Source organism: Miniopterus natalensis, chromosome 1, assembly GCF_054644295.1.
Source record: "Miniopterus natalensis isolate mMinNat1 chromosome 1, mMinNat1.hap1, whole genome shotgun sequence".
In the NCBI taxonomy this organism is placed as follows: domain Eukaryota; kingdom Metazoa; phylum Chordata; class Mammalia; order Chiroptera; family Miniopteridae; genus Miniopterus; species Miniopterus natalensis.
The window spans coordinates 64,809,946-64,834,876 of NC_142081.1; the positions used below are offsets into that span (position 1 = coordinate 64,809,946).

Below are 24,931 nucleotides of genomic sequence, written 5' to 3' on the forward strand. Positions count from 1 at the left end.
TCAGAGGTGATAGGAAGCGAAAGAGGCTGGGTGGGAAAGGAATGAATGCAAGCAGAAAGTGGTGAGAGAAAAAACAGACCAAAATGGTCGGAATGACATGGGGCAACTATAATTCCTGAAGAATGAATCTGGAGAGCATGTTACAAGAAACCAAACACGTAAGTGGGGGAGGGGGCAGCAGAGAGAAAACAGAAAACTATGAAAGAAGGCAGAGAAAACGGAGGTAAGAGGGACAAGAAAATTAAAAGCAGAAGGAGAAAAAGAAAAAATCCTGAGGAAGTGATGCCAACGTCTGAAGCAAGAACAAAGGGACCGCCGCGCCATTAGCTTATGCTGAGCACAGGGACCGGGGACTGATCTCTGTGCAACTCAAGCAGATTAAATCGGGGGAGCCCTCCACCGAGCCTCTGGACATTTTGAATCCAAGAAGAAACACACAGGCCAGGATGAAATGCTCAAGCAAACACGAACCACAGCGGTCCTGGGGTCGTAAGTGAACCGACTGCATGTTTGACAAGGCCACGGCGGCTGAGCAGCCCGGGAGACTCCAGCCCGGTCCCGGGGCCCATCTGTGTGTACAACACACGGCCGCTTCAAGGGGCAAAGAAAAACCTGTATTCAACTGCGTGACCTCTCTTGTCAGCATTTGGCTAATTAAGGAAAGATATTACCTATAGATCTCTATGTCTCAGTCCTATTTCCTGCTCATTAAAAAACAAAAAACAAAAAGAAAAAAAAAAAAGAAATGGTTTAATGAGGGGAAAAAATCAAGGCAAAGAATCCAACTTTTTTTTTTCTTCCCCCAAATGAGCGGAGTGGCAGTGGTTGCTGTTGCCAAAAATACTTGAACAACAGGATTTTGACACGAAGACTGGAATCTAAACAGCATGAAGAAATCTCGAGAGCCAAGCAGCCCCCATTATCTCATGCTTGCACGACCATAGTCCAAAAGATGAGTGATGAGCCTCCATTTGTGCAAGCGGAGCGGTGGGCCAAGGCCCTGACAGAGCCACTAATTGCCCATCCGCTTGTTTACACACCCCAGAGATGGTGACTGGACAAACAGTTCATTTCCCTTGAAATTGGACCAAACTTCGGGGGTGGGGGCGGCCTGTTATATGTGATAGAGAGGAGCAGGCAGAATTCTCCTGGGAACAAGACTCCAGATCAAAGCCAGAGACCAGTGAGCTGAGCGGAGACTGGTTTGAGCAGCTGGCTTTCCCTGAGTAGCATCAGGTACACTGCTTTCTGCATCCTGTCCACCTACAGCCCCACTCCCCGAGGTCAGAAATTTTGAGATACTAAGATCCAAGGATCAACTGGATAGTGTCAACACCAAGCTAACTCCCAAGGCTTCTGCTTCTAAGACAGCTGAAGTGAACTTCTGGGCCCTTTCAGACTTCACTTGACACTTAGCAACTGCTCACCATTTTAGTGTCCTACTGGTCTCCTAAACTGCAATGCGAGCTACTTGAGGACGCGCGGCCTGGATGCCTCCAGATTCCAAAGCAGGACACTATATGTGAGGAGACACTAGCCATAAAACGACTATGGTTGTTAATGATGATTAGCAACTCCTAACCCAGTTTATGTATTTTTTTCTTTGTCTACATCAGAAGGTTGGTTTCTTGAGACAAGAGATCCAGACTTCTCAGTTACACCCTTGGCTAACCGTGTAAGTCAGTAATGCCTGGCGCCCATCCGAGTCCTGGAAACAGAACTGAAGACCGATTTTTCCTCAAAATTAGAATGGGCTTGAAAAATAAAAAGCTATCTCTGCACTGCCCAGCCCACAGTTATTGCGCTAATGTGCAGAAATATGGCTACAAAGTGGGAAACAATAAAAACGGTTGCTTCTGATGATCCAGAACTCTCTGTGGGTACACTGAAGACTCTACTTAAGGGGAGGGAGACCTATATTGGTAAGTCAACCAAACACATTTCAGGTTTTGCCCTCCGAGCACTGAGAGAACTACATACTAGAAACTTAATAAACTAGTGTTGATCAAGCCTGAGAAGGGACCAGTCCTCCCGGGGAGGAGGACCACACCCTGGAATCCAAAGCAGATGGGATGAGTGACAGCCTGAGGTTGTGGGCAAAATTCAGCATTTCCAGCCTAGCACGCCCTTCACCCATCACCTCAGCTTCCCGCTTATCACAGCTGTGGCCCAGCCCTAGGTGAGCGCCCCTGTGGCTCACACTCTACTATTGGAGTAGTTATGGTAATGGGAGGCAGAGAAAAGCTGGAAGAAGAAGAGATACCTCTCTTCTGGAGAGTGCTGAGGATTAGGTCACCTTGAGGATTATCATAGTCTTAGGAGGAGCTATGATACTATTTGAATATCTAGCTGGTGGCAGCTCCATTTTGCCCAGATCACTAGTAGAAGACTGGGAGCATTTGGTATCAGCAGCATAAAATACCACTAAGGAGTCAACAGCATGACAGATAGCTGTGTGCAAATGATTAAAACCATTTCGCTTTAAAAGCTGCTTGAAAGGCATTTTAGGTCATGTGGGATTCCATGTGCTGTCCAATTACAGGGATCCGGAGGCTTGGCTAGTTTATTTAGCACAACGGCGAAGGTGGCTGCTTAGGGGGAGAGGTGGTCGTCCGGGCAGTAGTAGCGCGAGCCGTGGGGTGATGAGGACAGGACCCAGGAGGGAGGTGGCATGTACGAGAACAGGACCAACACAAGAGGAAGCTGTGCCAGGTTCGCACGGCCCATTCATACCGAGCCCTGAGCGGACTGTCATTTTGGATAACTGGAGCGCTGGAAGGAATGTGCAAAAGTGGTGAAGTCGGACCAGTGTGAGAAACAGTGGTTTAAAAGGGAGCGATGACTCCTCACTCAGCCCCCAGCCCCCCCCAATCTCTGGAAGACACCCACAGACAGGAGTGTCACACGGTACCAGAGGTTTGTATTACACAGAAACTGTTGCTCAGAGAGGAACTTGCACAGAGGAACGAAATTCAAAAACAAACAAACCACCGCCATTTATCACAGCTCAGCCACTCAGTGGTTTCTCCATCCCTTTGGCCATTACTTCAGATATATTTGCTTGGAATTGTTTTTTTTTCTTTTCCCTGACAGCTCATTGATCTCAGCTGAGTTTGGATAATCACAGTTTGTGGGAAACAATCTAGGCCACTTTTCTAGCTTGCTCCTCCCTCAGATGCTTCTTGGATGTTATCCATTTAATATTTTTGAGAAAAAAATTATATATAGACACACGCACAAAGATATGATATTCTCATCTCAGAGAAAATGCAGTATGTCCATGAAAAGAAGTTACATAAATCCAAGGGAACAATATCATTATTTTAAATTAAGACACATAGTGTTTCAAATCAATCCACCTGGAACATGTAATCAAAATTCATGAACTTTAATATAAATTCCAGATTCTGATTTCTTACTTGTATTTCCAGGAACAGAAAACTGGTAGATAAACTAGCAATTGAAAAATATTATTTTCAATGCAACACAGAAGTAACGCTTAAATCTATACATTCCATCGACCCTTCCCTTGGCCCCATCCCAGAGAGCATTTTAGAGTGTATCTACGCATCATGCAATTGGTGAGATCTATTTTGTCTGTTCCTCAGTAGCTCATACTTAAGACTTTCAGCTACAACAACCCTGACAAGCATGGAAAGAGCTCGTATGAGTACAAAGAATATACCCTGATCCCTCACGACCACAACCGCCTGCTGTAGCTAAGAAGAGTCTTCAGAAATCTGTTTTGGAAACATTCCTTCCCTCTTGGGGAAAAAAATACACTCGACTCTATGGACTCATATTAGATTAAAATTTGCCAGCAAATGCTTTTCTGACAGTGGAGCAGGACTTGGTCTTTAGCTTGTCATAGTAAGTGTTGCTCACCTGGCCACTGAGGGACCAGGCGGCAGGTCAGAATCACTGAACGGGTACGTGGAACTTATCTTGGGCTTTAGAGAAAATAATTGTATTGAAGGCTAAACTACATAAAGGAGACACTCTAGTTCCTAATTTTGTCAATTTTCTGATAATTTACTCCTTTGAAAGTTGTAAAAATAGTTAAATCCAAACCTTAAATCGATTATTTATACTGACAATAAGAATGTTTGTTGCAGCTTAAACTTTCTCTTTTTTCTCATGCCAATGTTGGTAAAGTTGACTTCTATGTTGCTGTTTTTTAAACACACTGAACCATTTTTAGAATGAGAAGATCAAAAGGTTATTAAAGGCTGTTTGTCCCTGGGAAGAGGAGGGAGCAGCCTTCATCTTGTCAAGTGCATGAAGTGTTAAGTTCTGGGGGCTGATTTGTTAGGGGTCCAACTCCAAGGAGGACATCTTTGAAGGAACGAAGTAGCAACTGCAGCTACTGGACTTTATATTGAGTCCCATGAAAAATATCCTGGCTGATGCTGATGGTTCTCATGCGCTAAAACAGGTGCATAACATATGAACCACTTGGTAAGGTGGGTTTGTGAGGCTACTCTTTTTGAAGGTGTTTTTTGTCAATGTAGTAACAGACAAATAAGGAACTTTTCTTTAGATAGAGACTGAGAAGAATGATGAAAACTCATTCCCTGGAAACACTATCTGTCCTGAAGACATTATAAGGACCGAACAAACACATTTGCTATTTATCTGATCCCTAAAGACAACATGGATCCCATTACCTAGGGCAAGCACTCATGGTCAGGTTTACATATTTTAATGGACTAAGTCAAGTAAAAGCCAGAACCTACAAGTTAAGAGTCTCGATATCAAGGGACATGAAACTGAGGAGCAATCAATTACGCACTGTGGTATCTTGCCCCCAGATGGCCACCATCAATTCTTTCCTTCCCTGTACATATACACTGCTCTCCACTGAGACGTGGAGTCTATTGTTCCACTCTCTTGAAACTTGACCGGCTTCTGACTTCTTTGACCAAAAGTGATACCATGTTTTTTTCTCTAGCCTTTAACAGTTTCTACTTCCTTTTTTGTGGGTGGAGATTTGCTCTGGAAAGAGCCAGATACTAGTAAGAAGTCGAATACCCCATAGCAACCATGCTGTGGGGAAGCCCAAGCCACATGGAGAGACTGCACAGATTAGGAGATGTCCAGCCAGTCCCCACCTATGCCATCCATCCCAGTCTAGGACCTGTGTATATGTATGAAGAAGTTTTCAGATAATTCCAAATCCAACCACCTTCTGACTCCAACCTCTTGGGAAACCCAAAGCAAGAACCACCCAGTTGAGTCTAGTGAACCCATAGAACCGAAAGAGAGAGTAATAAGTTGTTTCAAGTTGCAAAGTTGGTTATGTAGCAACACATAACTGGAATATACCCTAGGGATTCCTGATGCCAACAAGCTATAATCTCTACTGGAAAAAATTACAGGGGCAAAGACTGTTCATCTTGCTCACTATTATATCAAGAGCAAGTAGTACAATCTCTAGATCATAGTAAGAATTAATTAATATGTAATCAACAGTTTAAACAGCTAGATCTGTGCTAGTATGGCAAAAGAAGGACCCATGATCAACAAACTATCTTAGGTGGAACTAAATCTGACTTTGCTTAAGAAATGTTAAGTCACACCAAAGCACAGGGGGAACACAAGAGGAGGGTAAAGGGAAAGCAGAGAACAGCTATTTATGCCTATGATTACGTTAGCTCTTGTAGTAGGTGGCTGACATACGCTAGCTGATTTGATTATCAAAACAATCTTAAGGTATTGATGTGATTCTCTCTTTCTCTGGCTGAGGTGAGAGAACTCAGCCTTGTTTAGATGAATTAAATTTCCCAAGGTCACATAGTTAGGGAAGGGATTTGAACTCAGGTTGGTATAATCCTGAAGCCAGCCGTCTTTTCACCAGAGTCTCCCAGGAGACTAAAACAGAACACTAAGAAAACAATTTCAAAGAGATACCAAACCCATCCCTTGAATCTTACCCAGGACTATGGAGCTCCATCAGTTGCGGTCAACATGTTGGAACCTATTTCACCACATGAAGCTCAGTCCGACTAAAATTAATGCCACAGCCATGACTACAAACTGGGAACCAACGCCAGAGGAAGCTTAAGTTTACGAAGGCAGATGATCACGCACATAATATTATGTTAGCAATTAGGCTTAATCCTAGAATCATGAAACCGAAGGGAAGACATTAAGGAAAGAATATAGTGCCCTCCTGGGATGAATAACAATTTCAAACAGATTTTTCTTTTTTTAGTGAATTTCTGCATTACCAACTTGAATATATTACACTCCCTTAGAATTATTATAATTTCTCACTCCACATTTCATTTATTTCAACAGGAAACTGGGATGGTGCGATGAGCTCAGTAGGCAGATGGTTTATTCATTTCAATGAATAATTTGAATGTCAACAAGTCAGTAGATGCTAGGAGGAGAGAGAAAGTGGTAAATAAAAAAGGTCCTCCTGCCAGGCTCTGAGGTGAAGTGAGGATGTGCTATGAAGGACCGGTACTTTAAGAAGCTAAGCACTTAGATTTTGCTAAATTTATGAAAGGGTGTGAACTGACATTGCCTATTTCCTATAGTGAAAAAACCATTCATTGTTTATCCCCGTTGAAAACAGTTATGATCTACTCAAATACACATTTAAAAATTTTCAGAAGATAAATAGTAGAGATCAATGAAAACTTAAATATAAACACTGATAGCTAAAGGGAGCTATATTTCTTTTCAATTCAAAAGAATAATACAAGGATTAAGGAATTGACCACATTCTCTAGTTTCAGCCTGCAACCTTTCAAAGTCTCATCATTCCCCCATCTGCAAGAAAGCAGAGTCTGCATGTTCTGGTTACTAACAGTTATCAATGGTAGTTGAAGTCGTTTACTCTAGTGGTGTTTACTCTCACTTCTAATCGCTTTTAGCCACTCTGACGCTGTGGGTCCCAAGGATCATGCGCTTGCAGTTTGACTCAGCGGCCACTAGGTGGTAATATTGTTGATTTGGGCAGCCATGACTTGAGATCCATAAGGCATGCCTTCTTTAAAGGAATTATGTAAACACTTTTTATCATTAAAGATGTAAATACAGAAATTAAAATTACACTTCAAAATAAAATATTTTAATGGTGGAAGAATACAATCCTGTTGAAAAGCTCCATTGATTCCTTTTAACTTATGCTAACTCTGCCTACCAGAGTTTTACTCGAATTACATACATGATGATCTGCAAATTATAACAAAAAGGAAGCTTCAGGTCCTAGGGAAATCCAGCTTACATTCATTGCTTCTGACTTACTTTTAAGGGAGATGAACAAGATGAACGTGATTTTCCTTCTAGTACCTAAGATCTTTCACTATAATTATTTAGTATTTGCCATTTGAATTTGGAACCACAGCTATTCAGGGAAAGTAACACTTCTGTGTTTGACTTTCTGAGCTCCACCCTCTAAGCCATCTGATAAGACTGTGATAAAATGACTGAGAATCTAGCAGCAGCAGTAGCCGCTGACATGTAGTGCCAGGCTCTGTGCTCACTGCTCCGCATACATCATCTCCTTCAGCCCTGCGCTCCTGCCGGAGCTGCCACAATTCTTCTAAAGCAAAATGAACTCAGCAGAAGAAACAGACCTGTATTATTTGAAAGAATAAAGAGGTCTTTCCAGAGTTGTGCATTATCTGCAAAACCACGTATTGCATAATCCATACTCTGCAAATAACTCCCAGAAGGCAGTATAGGTGTTAAGTTCTTCCAGCGTGAAGACAAGAACTGAGTAATTCAAAGAGGAGTCATGTGATACCAACTGCAGTCAATCACTGATTAAAGCCTCAATGATAATTGCAAAGAATCCAAAGAGGAAGTGATGGCTGAGCCAATGATTCTATGAAGCCATTTGTCAAGAAAACAACTATTATGCAAGAATTCGGAGCTCAATACTGATTCCATAAAACATTTAACTACTTGTCACCACAGTTATTTCCAAAGCATACATGAAACTTCTCCGTTGTTACTGTTGGGGAAGGTGGTGCGAAGTCTCTCTCAGGACTCCAGGAATGGGAGTCCCTGGGGTTAAGCTATGGTGGGTGTCTGCTGTTCTCCCATTTTTCTCATTTAGACGGTGAGAGCAAAAACTCATTTCTAGTTACCCTCAAAGGCCTTGGGACACAGAGAAAAAGAAGTGGTTTTCCAGGTTACCAAGGTACAAAGTACCAACACTGAGACTGAAATCACACTGACTTGCATGAATTACTGAAATCTGCGGGCTCAGTTCCCTAATCAGGAAAGTCAGGAATCACAAAATAAGCTTCAAAGGATTGCTGCAAAGATGAAATGATGCATTGTGCATCAACTGCTGAAGTCAGGAGGGATCCTCCCAGCTCCCTGTCTGAACTGAAAACTCATGGGAAATTTCTAACCCGTTGGTGCCTCTCATGGAGGGTGATGATGTGATAATAATTATGCCCTGAAAATAACATATGTGTTATATAGTTTATATAATGGTTTTACATGTATATTGTCTCATTTAATCTTCATAATGACACTATGCAGTAGATATTACTATTTCCACTTTATAGACAAGAAAAAAAAAAGACTCAGGGAAATTTTAAAACCTGCCCAAAGTCACACAGAGAAGTGACAGTGGGGAAGGTAGGGCTCAAACCTAGGTCTCCTAACTTCAAGCACCATGCTTTTCCTGCTACATTCAGAATACTTAAAAAGCAAAACCAAAAACCCCTATTTAACCTAAAAGTATACATGCAGTCATAATGGGAAGATTAAATAATGCAATTATGGCTCAGTATCGGAAATTAAACTTCAGAAGTTACTAAAACCCTGCATCTGGGGAACACAACTTAGTCTACTTCTAGTTTTTCCAAAACAAGCTGATGAAATATGGAAAGAGAAATTCACAAGTAGACAAGAAGGTCTATACATAGAAAGATAGAACCTGCCTCACCTGGCATCATCACCTACTTCTACTTGGGGATGTTTCTACTCCTCAGAAAGGAGTTACTGTAATTGCAGCTCCAGAATCTCAAAGGATCTTGGATTCTGCCACCGTGAAAGGGAAATAAAGGGATCACATCAACACCAACAATATCATCATGAGGTGGGCTCTAGTCATACTAAATGGTGAAAGATCTTACTCCAAGTTATAAAAATCAATTTAAGGTACATTCCCTGTTCTACTAAAGCACCTTGGTCTCATGAGCTTAGAGCGGTTGCCACACACGGGTCTTCATACCTGCTGCTCCAGAGAAGACTCAGTAAGAATTAATAATAGTTATCCTGCCTTCCCTTCAAATCCAAACACCTCCATCTGTATTCCACTTGCATGTAGTTCCGAGACTTTGCTTAAAAAGAGAAGACAAAGCCTTTCTTTCAAAAAATTAGAGTTAAGGCTTAAAATGCAAATACCCAACTAAACAGGACAGACAACTTATAGAGCTGGTATGGTAAAGACCAGTGGACTATTAGCCCTAGGTTAGTTTATTATTTGTCATCAGAGGTTTTCATTAAGTAGTAACCATTTTTTCCCTTCTTCTTTACTTAAGTGGTAATATAATATACTCACTGTTCTTACCCTTGCTTTTTTCCACTTAAAATACATCTTAGAGATTCTTCTCTGTCAATACACAGACTTCCCTCATTCTTTTTTTTTAAATAGATGCTTAGAATTCCACCATATGGAAGCACCATAATTTGACAATTTCATTATTGACGGTTACTTAGGTTGTCTTCAATCGCTTGCTGTTACAAACAATGTCACAATAAGTAACATGGTACAAAAATCACTTTGCATGTGGGAACATACCTGAGGGTATGCATCTAGATGTGGAACTGCCAAGTCAAAAGGCATATGCATTTGTGACTTTAATAGATATTGCTAAATTGACCTCCATATGGATTGTAACAATTTATAGTTTCACAAGCAATATAAACAGTGGAGTTTGCCCTATTGCAATGCCAATAAGTTTGTTATCAAACTTTTGTAATTTTGCCAATATTATAAGATAAAAAATGAAATTTCAATGTAATTTATTTCGCATTTCTATTGTGAGAGTGGCATCACTTAATATGTTTAAAAAGTAGCTTCTTCACTGTTTATGTTATTTGCCTGTCTTCCTATTGGATGTTTGTCTTTTTAAAAATGATGTCCAAGAGGTCTTATGTATTAGGTAGATTGAGCTTTTGTCTATGATATGAGTTACAGATTTAGGAATGTGACATATTTATTTTTTATTATATTAAGAAAGTTATGTTACTTAATGTTTTATTGAGCTTTTAAAAGGAAGAGTGGATGTTGAATTTTGTCAAGTGCCTTTTTTTCACATATATTTACATGTAAAGGTATGAGTTTTCTTGTTAGGTCTATTAATAATGATGAATTATATTAATAGACTACCTAATATCGCATTATTCTTAGGTTCTGGGAATAAACTCCATTTGGTTGCGAAATGTACTTTTCAATTTAAAATTTTAAAACTGCAGTGAGTTCAATCCCCGGTCGGGGCGTTTCACTCTCACATCTATGTTTTTCTCTCCCTCCCTCTTCCTTCCTTTCTCTCTAAAAATCAATAAAAAAGCATATCCTTGGGTGAGGATTACAAAACAAACAAAAACTACAGTGAGATTTATCTGTAGATTTTTTTTTGAGAAGGGGGCTACCTTTTTCAGGTATTTATGTCACTATTACACATACAAAAAATAATTTAGGCATTTTTATTCTTTTTGCAAAACTTTTCATTGGAGAGAAAGAAAAAAAGAAAGAGAGAACTAGAGTTATTCAATTGACAACTTACTGCATGTTTGCCCAAATAGAAAAATTGAGTAAATTAAAGATATTAAGGGGGGGGGGCGAGTTGGAGGAGAAGAGAAGGAGGAAGAGAGAGGGGAAGAGAAAGAGGGAAAGAGAAGGGGATAGAGAGAGAAACTGATTTCTGAGGGGGGCAGGAATACGTGCTGTTTGCAGAAATTTCTGGGGGGAAAACAAAGCAAATAAAAACAACTGATTCAAACTAACTCTTTCAGATAAGAGTCTAGTTAACAAACCTCTGATGAGATAGCTTTCTCTACCTTCCAAGGATTACTGCTCTGTTACTTCAGTGACCGAGAAATCACGGCAGATAATTCTTGGCTGTCTGATGTGATTTGGAGCCCTCCCTGCCAGCACTTTCTTTAGTAGTAGTGAGGGACACAAGTATCCGGTTTAGCTCACACAGAGCGTGCCTTCCCCCAGCCATAGTCCGTCCTTCTTTCCACAAGCTGTTCAAAGAATGTAAGAATTACTTCCTGTCCTAGGTCACACTGTCTGTGTCACGGATCTTTGCTGATCTCTGTAACCCAGTGCTTGCATATGCTGACTCAGATGGTTTTCTTCCTACATTCTAGGGGTTGAAGAGATTACCTAATAATCTGCTTTTATTCTACAGTTTAGAGGTTCAATTAGGGCCTTTGTCAATATAATCTGAGCTGAGTGTTTATTAAGAATGTATCTTATGCATATCTATAACATAAATGTTTTGATACCCAAGGAGGTTTGACCACAGACATGTGTTATAGACCAAAAAATGCATCTCACCAGATTCTGGCATGACTTACCAATTCTAAAAGACTCGAAAAAGGAAAAATCACAAAGGGAAAGAAAAATACCCTCCAGGAGCTTTACAAGACTCAGGCTGTTTGTTCACTAATTCAACAACTAATTATTAACACCTATCATGGGCCAGGCTGATCCTTTATGATGTTGGGATGAGAAAGTGCAGGAGGATAGACAGGCATAGTGCCAGCTGACATGGACTATTCAGCCATTTAGATAATTCTTTTTGCATTCAGTGTGGGAAATCAGAGTAATTGTTTTGCTTGTTTTTTAGTTTTGTAAATTTATTTATTTACTTCTTACTAGAGAACAGTTTCTTGACATTTAGAATATCTCTAATCTCATCTGGCTAAAGAACCTTATGGGACAGTTTGATTAACCAGGGCTAGCATGGCTCATTGAGATTCGGTATGATTTGGTTCCATTCATGGATGCCACATAAAATTAATGGAGACTGAGATAAGGCCAAGTGTGGGAGAGTGCTGGTATTAGCACCAGTTTAGGTTTCAGCCCTCCCTGCCAAAGCTATAAATACAAATGACCAATTTAACAGCATGAAAAGACCACCTACAAGATCTATACCTGGGACCTAATCAGTTGCTCTGCGCCTTCTTTCAATTACAGGATCCCTGCCATGTTTATGGGGACGTTTAATGTGAGCATCACATTTTTGAAGGCCATATCATTATGAGCATGTTTGATCTGAGGGTGGGAAAACATGAGCTCAAACGATGCCTGCACAAAGCTACTCTGCACTGAGCTGTAAACTGGCGTCAACAAGAGCCTACCGTGGAAAAGGAAAACCATGTAAGGAAAAAGGCTCTGACACTGTGGAGACTGCAACTCTGAAAAGTGGCGCCATTAAAATTACTTTCGCTTCTGCCCAGGAAAGAAATTATTAAGAGCAAGTACCACAGTTTTGTCAAATAAAACTATTTAAGGGCATTGTGAGTAGGGAAGGATGATAAAAGACATAAGGATAAACTCATCACTTCCACTTGTATGTGGCAATAGGATATGATTTACAAAAGAAAGATTAAATCATCATGATTGCTAGAAGAACTGAATGGCAGCTCATGTGAAAATTAGTCTGACCATGAGTCAACTGAGTCACAATGTGCGCATGTGACTTCTCAGGCGCAAAGAACACAATTGCTTAAGACTTTATGATGATAAGACCCCTAAATAGAAAAGTAGCCACTTCCTGCCAAATTTCCAAATATTATGAAAGAAGTATGTTTTCTCAATTATAGCTATTATATTACACCCGTGCTCAGATAAACTCTGATACTTGAGGAACTTCTCCCTCTGCACCCTTTCTTTGTGCCGTCTCATCCTTCTCGCTGCCCGCTAAGGTCTCACCCAGTGCTCTACCCAGTGCTCTCCCATGAGCCCAACCTGTGTCTCATATGTATATGCAATCAACGTGTCCAAAGTTTATGCCATCCCAAATCTGCTTCTCCTCATGAGTATCCAGCCAGTTATCCAAGCAAAAAGAAGTATCCTTTTCTCCCAAAATTTTCCTGCAAGTTTTTGTACTTCCAATGGGTTATCTAATCCTGTAACTACTAAAAGCTTTATAAATGGCCCTTCCTTTCTTATTTTACTCTGATTGCTTTTGCTCAAGTTCTTACATTTGCCTGTGCAGAAGAAGAGCTTGATGGATTGGCTTCCAGTCTTTTACTATTCCAAGTCTTCCTTATATTTCTCTTAGGTATCATGTATTTTTAACAACAAAAATGCAAAATGATTCCACACACCAAAACAAAACAAACCCAACGTGACCATGCCACCTCCCATACATGCTATTTTTCAAAGGCTCTCTGTTGCTTGTAAGATAAAGTTCAGATCCTTTAGCAAGGCATATTGTGACTCTCCTCTCCTTTTTGGTCTTGTGCTTTTCCCATATGCCCTGTGTTCTAACTACACCAAGTCTCTCGCCATTCCCCGAACACATCATGTCTTTCATCCTGGGAATCACAGTGTTTACCTCTGCCTGGAATACCACTCAGACTTATCCTCAATTTCTTCATCTGTACAGCAGGCTGACAATAGTGCTTACTTAAGAGGGTTGTCATGAGGACTAAATATGAAAGATCTCCCCATAGCGTCTGGCATACAGCAGCACTCACCAGACATTAGTTATCATTGTCATTGTCTTTCCCCCCCAAATCTGAACAAAACATCTCCTTTGCCGAAAGTCTTCCCTGACTTACCTAGAAGTGTTAGGCATTCCTGCTCTCTAATTGTACATGCCTAATTATACAGTACCATACTACAGCAACTTCAAAATTGACAGACTTTTCATATTTTAGCATCTCTGATATTACAATACATTGTATAATCTATGACACATCATGGTTTAATTGCCAGCAATTTTTCTTTCATAGTAGTACCTGTAATAATGATGTTTCTTACAATGACTGGCATATTACATGAAATACTATACTTAAACTGGATGATAATCGCCACTAAAATCTGATTGTCCAGGGTGCATAATTGTGGGGAAAGTGAAAACACTTAGCTTTCTCGCCACCTCATGGCAGAAGGCCGCAGTTATGTAAACGTGATATAGCATACTCATAACAGATGCCCTGTTAGCTGACTATTGTCTGACCCATGTTGGCTGAGAGCCACTCTTGTCCTGGGTGCTATAAGACTGGCCCAGGACTTTCAGAGGTGCGGGTTTTGTGGGTTTGTAGTGTGCCTCATGTGTGTATGCCTGGCTGGCCGCCACCGGGGAGACAGTTTGCTTCTCTGTACATCAGCCTGGCCATCAGCTGAATAAAGTAAATATCTCATCCTTCTTCGGCTCCATGTTTTTCTGTAGACTGTCTCCCAGATCTAGAGTGAACCTCCCTGGCCCTCGGTGGCCACGACAATTGGCGTAGTCCTTGGCACGACAGTTGGCCTGATCCTTTGCATTACAATAATGCATATTTATTGTGGATGGAAAATTCTACATTTTCTATGAATCAGTGAAATATCAACATAAGAAAAGGGACTATTAGTTAGAACTCCATAGTGGCCAAGAGATATTCCATTTGTATATCCTGCAACTTGGCCAAGCCCCATCCACCCTTGAACCAAAGAGGAGTAGTCTGATGAAGCTGGGTGCTAGCATCTCCTTCAGTTAAGCACCCCATCTGAGAGCCACACAGTGGCCAACCCAGAGCAAAGGTGGGGAGGGGCTAGCTTATGAAACTGCTTTCTAGTAAGCTAGGATTCACACTGAAGGTAGAGTCAAAAAGTGAAGAGGAGATGAAAGAATGATATGAGAAAGGTCAAGGGCCCCTGTCTTCTAGACTAGCACTTTCCAATAGAAATAGAATGTGAGCCACATATATAAATTTAAGTTTTCCAGTAGCCATGCTTAAAAACTAAAAGAAACAGGTTAATTGCTATTGGCATTTTATGTATTTAACTCAACATATTTAAAAATATTATCATGTTATCATGTCATCAACACAAAAATCAGAAATGAAATATGTGGTTGTTTTGCACTAAGTCTTCGAAGTCTGCTATGTGTTTTATCCTTGCACACATCTTAGATTGGATTAGCCTCATTTCAATTGCTCAACAGCTACATGTGGTCAGTTCGACAGTACGATTCTACATTGATTTTTGACCAACTCAGTTAAGTAATAAGATAATAGTAACCGGCTGTTTCGACAATGGCTCTTTTCATCACACAATACTGTACATGTTTAAGATTCCTTTCGTATTTACGTACATATTTTAACATTCTTTATAGAATCGTAATTTTCATTTAGAGTCTTTCTGTGCTTTGTTTTGGCTGATTTTAACTATGATTTGAGGTTATTCTTAATGTCCTTCCCATATTCCCTTCACTCTGTTGGCCATACTGAATGGATTCACCCTGCTTAATGGTTTTTTTCTTGATGGTGTGCTATCATGTGATCTTATTAATAAACAGAAACAGCACGTTGATATAGCCCCAAAGGGCCCTCCATGCATTTCCTTTGGCTCTCTAGCAAACACAAAAGCTCCCTCTAACTACACCACACTTATTTTTTTCCTTGTTGAGTTATAATTGGCATACAACATTATATTAGTTTCAGGTGTACAACATAATGATTCCATATATGTATATATTTTGAAATGATCATCATAATAAGTCCAGCTAACATTCCATCACCACACAGTTGCAATTTTTTTCTGGACATGAGGACTATTAAGATCTACTCTCTTAGCAACTTTCAAATATACAATAAGGTATTATTAACTATAGTTACCATGCTGTATATTACATCTCCAGGACTTATTTGTATTATAACTGGAAGTTGTGACCCAGAGTTACTTTTGTTTCACATCTTAAGCTGAATTTGAGAAATTAGAATAGGAAATACCCAAAATGTATTCAACTTCCATATTCACTAACAGTGATCAAAAAAAGTTCCCAACTCCTGCCAAAATCATGGAGGAAGAAGCGTAACTCAGTAGCTCTCTACAGAAGTACTGGGTCTCGCGCATATCACTCCCATCTACTAACCCCAAAGGGCTGATGGGTGTCAAGTGACTGAATGTGTGACATTCATTGGACCCCAACTTTCCTTTCTGAAAAGTAATGGAACATTTACAACACAAGTTTCCAAGTCCCTACACTCATAAAACCAGGAAGATAATCGCTATCCGCCTGCCCAGACTGAAGGCAAATCTAAACTGCACAACTGCATACACCTTGCATGTATGCTGTTTGTCAGTTAACATGTACTGAGGATCCTCTTGGGTTCTATGAAGAGACAAAGAGAAAGTCTTCTCCCCAAAGTTTACAAAAACAGGAGTAATATTAAAAATTTACAACACACAAACAGATTTGAAAGGTGATATGAAAGTTATAGGACAACTCCATCTACATTGAGCATGTCACCACCATGGAAAGATGGATTCATGGCATCATTGAAGCTGTCGGTGGTCAGCCAGGATGCCTGGGGCACAGCCCCCGAGAGAAAGAGCATGGGATAAAGGACATTTCAGAGCTTCCCCTACCTTTCTGGAAGAACTCTTGTAGTTTGTCCTTGAAAGGTTGGAGGTACTCCTTTGGCGACTCCTTGCACACCACCGCCATCTGTTTCTCACTTGCTGTGAAGAGAAGTTTGGAATTAGACTTCCCAAGAACACGTGTTTGCTGCACTTGTGCTCTGAGCTATGCACATGGGGATTAATTGTGCAAAACCCTTATAAATCAATGTTCATCCAAATTCAAGGGAAAAAAAGCAAAAACAGAAACAATATGAACAAACAGAAGTAACTAGCTCACTCTACACCCTTCTTCAGGAACAGGGACAAGCACCTTCAGCTTTCCATTGAGAGATTCTACAAAACCTCCGACTTGGGACAGGTGAAGTGCTCTGCTTTCAGTCTCTTGAAAATAGAGGCAAAAACTATTCATGGACTAGTCCCAGAAAATAGAGGGCTTCAACCCTCTTCAGATCATACTCCAAAAGTAGAGTTTAAAATAGATTTTGCGTAAATTCCCAGGCATTCAAGTTGGCTTGAACTACCAAACTGGCTGAAGGTGACACCCATATCGCAGCATGAGAACTGAGCCCAGGTTAGGGAGGACTGCGTGTCTCTTCATGCTTCCGATCCACCTACCCTTCCCATTTACATTCTGTTAACACATGTGAAGTCATCTCACTTGTGACTTATACCCCTAGATTCAGAATTCTTAGAAAGGGAATGGTTGTTATTGGAAATGCAGTCAAGCATCCCACCATTCCCAAATGAGGACCTGGGTGGGTGGTATCTAATATTCTGGCTTCAGGGGAATGGATGTTGTCTTTCAAAACAGAGGAAGAAGGATTTTGATCTCTTTTAGACGAGATGGACACAGAGATAAGGGTAGCAAGAGAGAGGAACAATGGACTTGGAGAAGGATGGTGTCTGGGACATCCCCACAGCTTTAGTAAAGCCTCCTGAACTCACAGCACTTGCTGTGGTGAATGTGGGCCGTGAACACTAAATGAGGGGCTGAATTTTACACTGAGCTTGGAACAGTGCAGAACAAACATACCTCACAAGGAGGCAGATGTGCTTCTTCCCATGTACTCCTCTAATCCCCTTTCCTTTGAATCTTATGGATAACTTTATTTTTCTACAGAGATGGGATTTTGGCATAAATTGTTCTTAGATCACAGCAGATAGGTTGGTTTCTAGCCCCACTACGAATAATTATGGGTTACAGAAATATCCATATGTTCAAAGTATTTACTAAGTACCTGAACTATGCCCCTGTGCTAAATGTTGGGGAAAATATTAAAAATATTTAACCAGACCTATTGGTCATCTCTCCTCTAAAAATGTTCATAAGAGTCTAGTAAGAGAGAGACAAGGAAAACGACAATTCGTAATATAGTGTGGTGTCCTGGGATACTGGGTAAGGGCTTCCAGTTCAGGTTGAGGTTGGTGGCCATGAAAGGTTCTCCAGAAAAGATAACATGAGTTGAACTGCAAAGGTCAAGGGGGACTCAGCCAGCCAGCCAAAGAGAATTTAAAAAGGTGGGGAGTAGTTTCAGAAAGACGAAATGTAATGAGTAAAAGTAAAGCATTATGGGAATGCATGGATCTTCTGGGGTAAGTTAAATGGGAATAGTATGACCAGACACGGACCTCCTTTCTTGCCCAGGTCCACAGTGTCCTGTGTCTAGATTTTCATTCAAAGGAACAAGATTCAAGAAACTGGATCCAAAGGAACCAGAACTTCCCCGATTAGGGAGGAGAGGTCAGGTAAGGCCACAGAAGTAGAAGGCTTGTGTAATTTCAAATAAAGTGGTAGGGAAAAGTTTCACTGTGAAGATATTTGACTAGAGACTTGACCAGAGTAAAGGAGGGAGCCCGGAGTAAGTTTGACTGGGAAAATCAAGAGTCATTTAGTACATACTAAGTCTGAGGTGTCAATCAGACACTCTTATATACAAAAGTCTGCAGGTCATGCTGCATGGCTGGGATAGAAATACACATCAGGAAGTCACAGGCATAAAATTGGTATTTAAAACCATGAAAGTAGACGAATCGGTAGGGAAAGAATGTAGCTGAAGAAGAGAAGGGGTTGCAGGACAAACCCTGAGGCGTGCAAGCAGCGGAGGAGAGGCCAGAAAGGGATGGAAAGTGAACAGAGAAGGAGAAGTATAGGCTTGCATGGCCTGAGAGGAAACAGGATTGCAAGGAAGAGAGAGCAGCCAGCTCCGTGCAATACTGTCGAAAGGTCAAGTGGAAGAAAGGTAAGTGACCACCGAGTCTAGCAACATGGAAGTCACTGGTCATCTCAAAGGCAATTTCAGGGAGTGAGGGGTGGAGGCAGGAAACCGAATCAGAGACGGGTAAGGTAAGTGGAGACAGATTCTACAGCCACTTGTTTAAAAAGTTAAGCCGGGGAAATGAGAGCAAAATGAGGAACATCCTTCTACCCAAGAAGATGTTCTCTGGGGTAACTCCAATCAAGAGTGGGTGCCTCTTTCCCCAGAGGAATGTTGTGTAAAAATAAACCCACCAGGGAGCTTGAGCCCAGGGGAATCCCATGACGCTGATTCACTTCACAGAGGGAGGTTGCCTGAGATGAAATTCACCTTAATGTCCCACAATCATGAGTATTCTCCATGAAAAAATTTAAGCAGAAGTGACAGGGCCAAGTGAGGACATGCCAACATGCTTTAGGACTTTTGGAAAGACTTGCAAAGCTGGGCTACGGACTACAGCCTTTGCACGGAATCATCTAAAGCACTATTCAAAGATCCCTCCTATCAAACATCACAGCTGAATCAGAATTTCCACTGTGATGATTATGTGGTTATAGACGCAGCCGTGGTCTGCGAAACATTAGCATGAAAATGTTCATTAATCACCTACTCATGACTAGGCCTAAATATAGATGGATTGGGCATGATTTGATTTATAGGGTGCTAAGCGATCCATTTATTTATTTAAAAACATCCCTTCCGTGGTTTCTATGAAAATCGCCATTAAAAGTCTTCCCTTGGACAGAAGACGTTAATTCCAGAGGATCTCCTTAGAAATGCATATGTGTGTGTGTGTGTGTGTGTGTGTGTACGTGTATACACACACACACACACACACACACATCTCAAGAAAACATTATCAAAGAAGACTATACTTTAGTGTAAACTTATTTTTCAGACTGGTTTGGAAGGGCTGGGTTTCAAGCAATAGACAGAAAAGTTGTGTTAAAAAGGAACATTCATGAGGACTCTGATCTCTAGGTAGACTGTATGAGATAGGAAGTCTTAGGCAGGCAGCCCCAAACATGAAGCTCCTGTGCATCTGAAGGGAAAGGGCACTCATCATCAGGAGAACAGCAATTAATCTCTAAAAAGTATTATGAAGGTACCATACATACACAAACATGAAAAACATTTACAAAAAAAGTAGAAAAAATCGTCACTTATGATACCACGACCAGGACAGTTACCATTTCACACTTTTGTACCTGTTTTTTAGTGTCTCGGCCTCTGCATCACACACACCCTTCCATAATTTTAAGGCGGTTGCCTTTATATGTTATTTTTTATATACTTTCATTTGGTAGAGGAATCTGTGTACCTTATTCTTTCTATTACACATATCATGCACACTTTCTCATATTAGTTCACAAAATTCACAAGCACTGTGTTTAATAGCCATATAAAATTTCATCAAGTGGATGTGTCCTAGTTTACTTAAAAACTCCCCTGCAGGGACTTTACTAAGTCCTTTCCACTTCATTCTTATAGTGAATCATTCAGGCTCTAAGTAACATCAGTGCCCATAAACACTGAGTTTAAGATTACTTCTTTAGGATAGATTTCAGAAGTAGAGTTATGGGTAAAATAGGAAAACCATTTTTAGAGTTCTTGATACAGACTGCTTTTGGTATAACATGCATTATACCAAAATGAGGAAAACGAAGGAGAGCGATTTTGAAAATAAAACTGTGGCTTCTCTACTGCTTTGCAGAGGTGGCTGGAACTGTGCCTGTCACTGTAACACAGGGCTTGTGGTCCTAGCATTGAAGTGATCACACTCTAAAGTGGCAAACACTGAGGTGACCATCCATGCACTGCAGTAATTTACTCAAAAGCAAAGATAACTGGTGACATACAAAAGTGGATACAAGATAAACTAGGATTAACCACAGTGTAAGACTAGGTGTAAGGCCTGTCCCTGAAAGTGGCCTTTTTGAAAGCTTACAGGATTCCCCTTTAATTTGAATGTAAAATACACTGTCAATACCAGTGGAACTATTTGAATTTTGGGAGGGTCTACAGGCAGATTTAAAATTTACATCAAATGCTCAGATTTAAAAAAATACATATACATATGCATATAAGTTCTTTGGTTAATCTCTCCCCACCACCCAGTCCCCCTTCCCTCTCAGATCTGTCAGTCTGTTCCATGCTTCCGTTGTCTCTGGACCTGTTTGTTCAACAGTTAATTTTGTTCATTAGATTCCACATATGAGTGAGATCATGTGATATTTGTCTTTCTCTGACTGGCTTATTCCATGGATCATAGTTTGGTGAAAGCCTGGGGTTGGGTGGGAGCAGGGCAGAGGGGGGCAAAAGGGGGGAAATGGGGATATTTCTAGTACCCTCAAAAATAAAAGTAAAATAAAATACATATACATTTATATAATTATAAACACAATTTTAAGATGCTCAGACCTGTGGGTCAACAATATCAAATAATGATCTGGACATGTGATTACAATTCAAGCTGTTTTGTGAAGAACAGATAGAGCCTGCATTTTGGGGCAACCAAGTGAGAATTACTTTAAGAAGTATTTTTAGTGAAAATCAGTGAAAAGTAAGAGGTTGCTGATGGAATCAGCAAAGGCCAAGAGAGCAAAGTCCTGTTGGCTAAGACGTCTTGTTCTCATAGAAATTATATTAAAGCTCAAGAATCCTACCCATTGCTCAAATCAGGAAAATGGTTTGCTTATAGGAATGCTTAAATAAAAAAGACTGCTTCTGGAGCCAAAATGCTTATTACATGGCAGTTTTCACTAAAGTTAAGTGACAAATTTTCTCATACATGTAAATCTTAAAGATGACAGGCCTGCCTCTTTATGATCCAAGGAAATCAGTAGGTGGAAGAGGTAGCAATACTGATGTTAGGATTATTTCCTTCCAGCAGCACAACAGCTAACTACACAGGGGCCAGTGATGGAGACACATAAGCCCATCACCAAAAAGCAACCTGCTTCCCCACGGCCCTAGCAGGACAGCTGCAAGCCTTCCGCAGTGTCTCTGGCCTCTGTGTGGCCCATATTCCCATCTCAACCTTTGCTGGTTAGTCACACTAACTGTAATTGTCTGCACTGGAAAGTGTTTACATCTAAATAAAACACGAAGAAATGAAAGAGAAAAGATGGAAAGGCATTAGGAGGAGAGAGAAAAGAAAAAGAGGGGAAGTTATTTCACAACACACAGCCTAAACTGGTGGATGGATTCTGGTGTCTAATCTTGGCGACGGGAATCTCTGGTGAAGCACGAAGCTGGCAACTCCTGCTAATCAGTTTGCCACTGTTTTCAGATTTAATGCAATATTTGGCTCAGACATTTTAAAAAAATCCCCCATTCCAGCTAAAATATTTACACAGTTCTATGTGTCTCACTTAATGCCTGTTAAGCAACCGTCTTTTAAAACTCCGCAGACACTTGTAAATCTGTCGGGAGAACTGTGGCCTATAAACAAAGCTTCATATAAAGAGGGCTGCATTGTCAATTTGCTGGGAGTCGGGATTTCTTAGATGTGTTTGAAAATAAAGTTGAAAATCAGAACTAGTTTGGAGTGGGTAACAAAGTGGCCAATAGTCCCACTGGTGGGATGCTGTTAGTGGTATTAACGGGAAACCTCCAGACACTGACCTCGGCTATTTAAAGCCCGACTCTCCTGTAAACCTGTCATTGATCCTGTCTCTCTGTTGAGTTATGGCCCAGGGAAAGTTACTGGTCCAGCAGCCCCCATAGTCTGCATCCCAGGGCCTGCCAGGTTAGAGAAGGTGAGTTGGTGAGGTTTGTAACAGGAGGCTATTATATGGCTACATGCCACATGACTGTATGCTTTAGGAAGGATGGGAGTCTTAGAGGCAAGGGGAGGTTCTCCCCAGGAGAGGCTGGTATCACAGATTCTGAAATGCTTATTGAACTCCCTAGCGTCTTTAGCCCTGATGTTAATGAGCCCAAGTGATAAAATTTAAAGGCAAGGGAGGCCCATCAAAGCTATGTCCTGCTGGTCTGGGGAGCCCCAGGAACCTGTCCCCGTCTCCAAGATGAGTCAGGTACTTGTGATAGGACCTTGAGCAGCCCGTTCAGTTGTTTAATTATTCCTATTAGATTAGCTGCCTTTTTATTTTCACTCCATGTCACTGAACTTGTCATTGAGGATGATTTGCAATTAATTTTATAACAGCTTTAAGGAAGACAAATAATATACTTTAGTTTTAAAACTCATTGCCAGCCCAGCCAGGCGTGGCTCAGTGGTTGAGCGTCGACCTAGGATCCAGGCGATGGGGGTTTGATTCCCAGTCAGGGCACATGCCCGGGTTGCAGGCTCGATCAATGACTCTCTCATCATTGATGTTTCTATCTCTCTCTCTCCCTCTCCTTTCCTCTCTCTGAAATCAATAAAGATATATTAAAAAAAATAAAAAATAAAAATAAAACCCATTGCCAGCTTAAAGCACTCAATTTTGGGTAGGGGGATAATGAGATCTGTGTCCTGGATGGAAAACAACAACAACAACATCATCATCAACAAAAAACCTAGGTATTTTTAATTCCCAGATTATAGTTTCTCGAACAGGAGGTAGCAAAATATTTGTTCATTCTCTTTATACTAAGGCTATCACAAAGGGCTTTGCAAATGATTTTTTGAATCTGACAAATTCACAAAACTCTGCTCACCTATCACACAGAGAGCAAGTTTAATCGCTGTTCTTAGACACAGATTATGGTTCCTGCCAGAAGAGAGATCAGAAGAGAAAGTAGGAATAAGTTTCTCCCCTAGAAAACGAGGGTAACAGTTGCTCTTAAAATGGGTTTACAAATGACTTAATATTTCAGTGAGTTTATTTAAAATTAGCAGCTAACTCAGTGCTTTGAATAAATATTTGCTGAACAAATAAACTGATTGGAAAGGTCAAACGAGGTCCTCCACATATTTCGGAGATTTTTTTGGATACTTGGAGATTTGTTGGTGTTTTTAAAGGCCATCAAAATAGTCACGAAAAGAAGTTTTAAAACACAGTCAAATGAGCAGTTTCAGTACATCAGCCATTCTAGATTTTTCTTGGGCTTTCCACTTTCTGCGAGTTACGGCACCGGGAAAGTTACTGGTCTAACAGTGGCTGGTCATCTGCACTGAATTGTACATAATGCCTTTTATCTTTGTACTCAATAATTTCTTGAAAACGATACCAAGTGTTCAACCTGTGTGATTAAAAATGAACGGCTCTTAATGGCCAAGGATGTTTTGGACCTCAGTCTGCTTTATGTATCTCATTTTACTCTGCAGAAGAGCCCTATGAGCTTAGTCCTATTTCTAGGTGAGATGAGCAGTCACACAGATACGAAGTGACTGAGCTAGAATCTGAACTCAGGGATTTCAGACCCACTGGCCTTGTGCTGTCCTGCTTCCTACTCTCATCATCTACAGGGAAGTGCCATCTACCTATGAAAGGGCTTTGCAGAAGGTAAGAAACAAGGCAATGAAAGCCAAAAGTCACCAAGCATCACCACAGGGATCCCTTCATCTTAACTGGGAAAACAGAAGGCCAGGGAGATTAGGTGAAAGTTAGGGGAAGGTTAGGTTATTCAATGGCACAGAAGAGACCTGAACCAGGGCAGCTGATCCTAGGTAGGTCAATGACCTTTTATAAATAGAGTCTAAGTCCATGACCTCTATCCATCTGAGAGCCATGCTGCAGCCAAGAAATCTGGGAGAAATAAAGACATTGGCAAAAACTCTAATCCCTCTTGCTGGAGCTAAACAGGTCTCCCTCTAACTTCATTCATTTGGTTGTCTGACACAAAAAGAATCCATTTGTGAATAGCGAATCCTCTGTAGGGTCCATGATACACAATTTACTTGGGCAAGAAAATATTTTAATATTCACAAAAACACCCACAAATCTATTCCTGTGAAGAAAATATCCTGACCTGACACAAATTTATAGTAACATAGGCTTGGCAATCAGAAGACCCAAGTTCTGTGCCCAGCTGGGTAATCCGAGCCATCCCGCTTCCTATGTTGGAGATGTGTTTTTCTCCACTGTATACGCTGCCCTGCCCACTTCAAAGGATGCCATTCTATATACAGGTATGCTATCACCATTCTAGCTATGTTAATATC

General features: G+C 40.8%; 1 protein-coding gene across 2 annotated transcripts in view; it reads right to left on the reverse strand.

Annotated features, from left to right (window-relative positions):
- The window catches only part of FMN1 (formin 1), a 341,600-nt gene that overhangs the window by 67,073 nt on the left and 249,596 nt on the right, over window positions 1-24,931 (reverse strand). For both annotated transcript variants that reach the window (XM_087822443.1, XM_087822447.1), the window contains one exon: window positions 16,571-16,663. In XM_087822443.1, coding sequence (XP_087678569.1) covers window positions 16,571-16,663 — 93 coding nt within the window. The remainder of the gene's footprint in view (window positions 1-16,570; window positions 16,664-24,931) is intronic.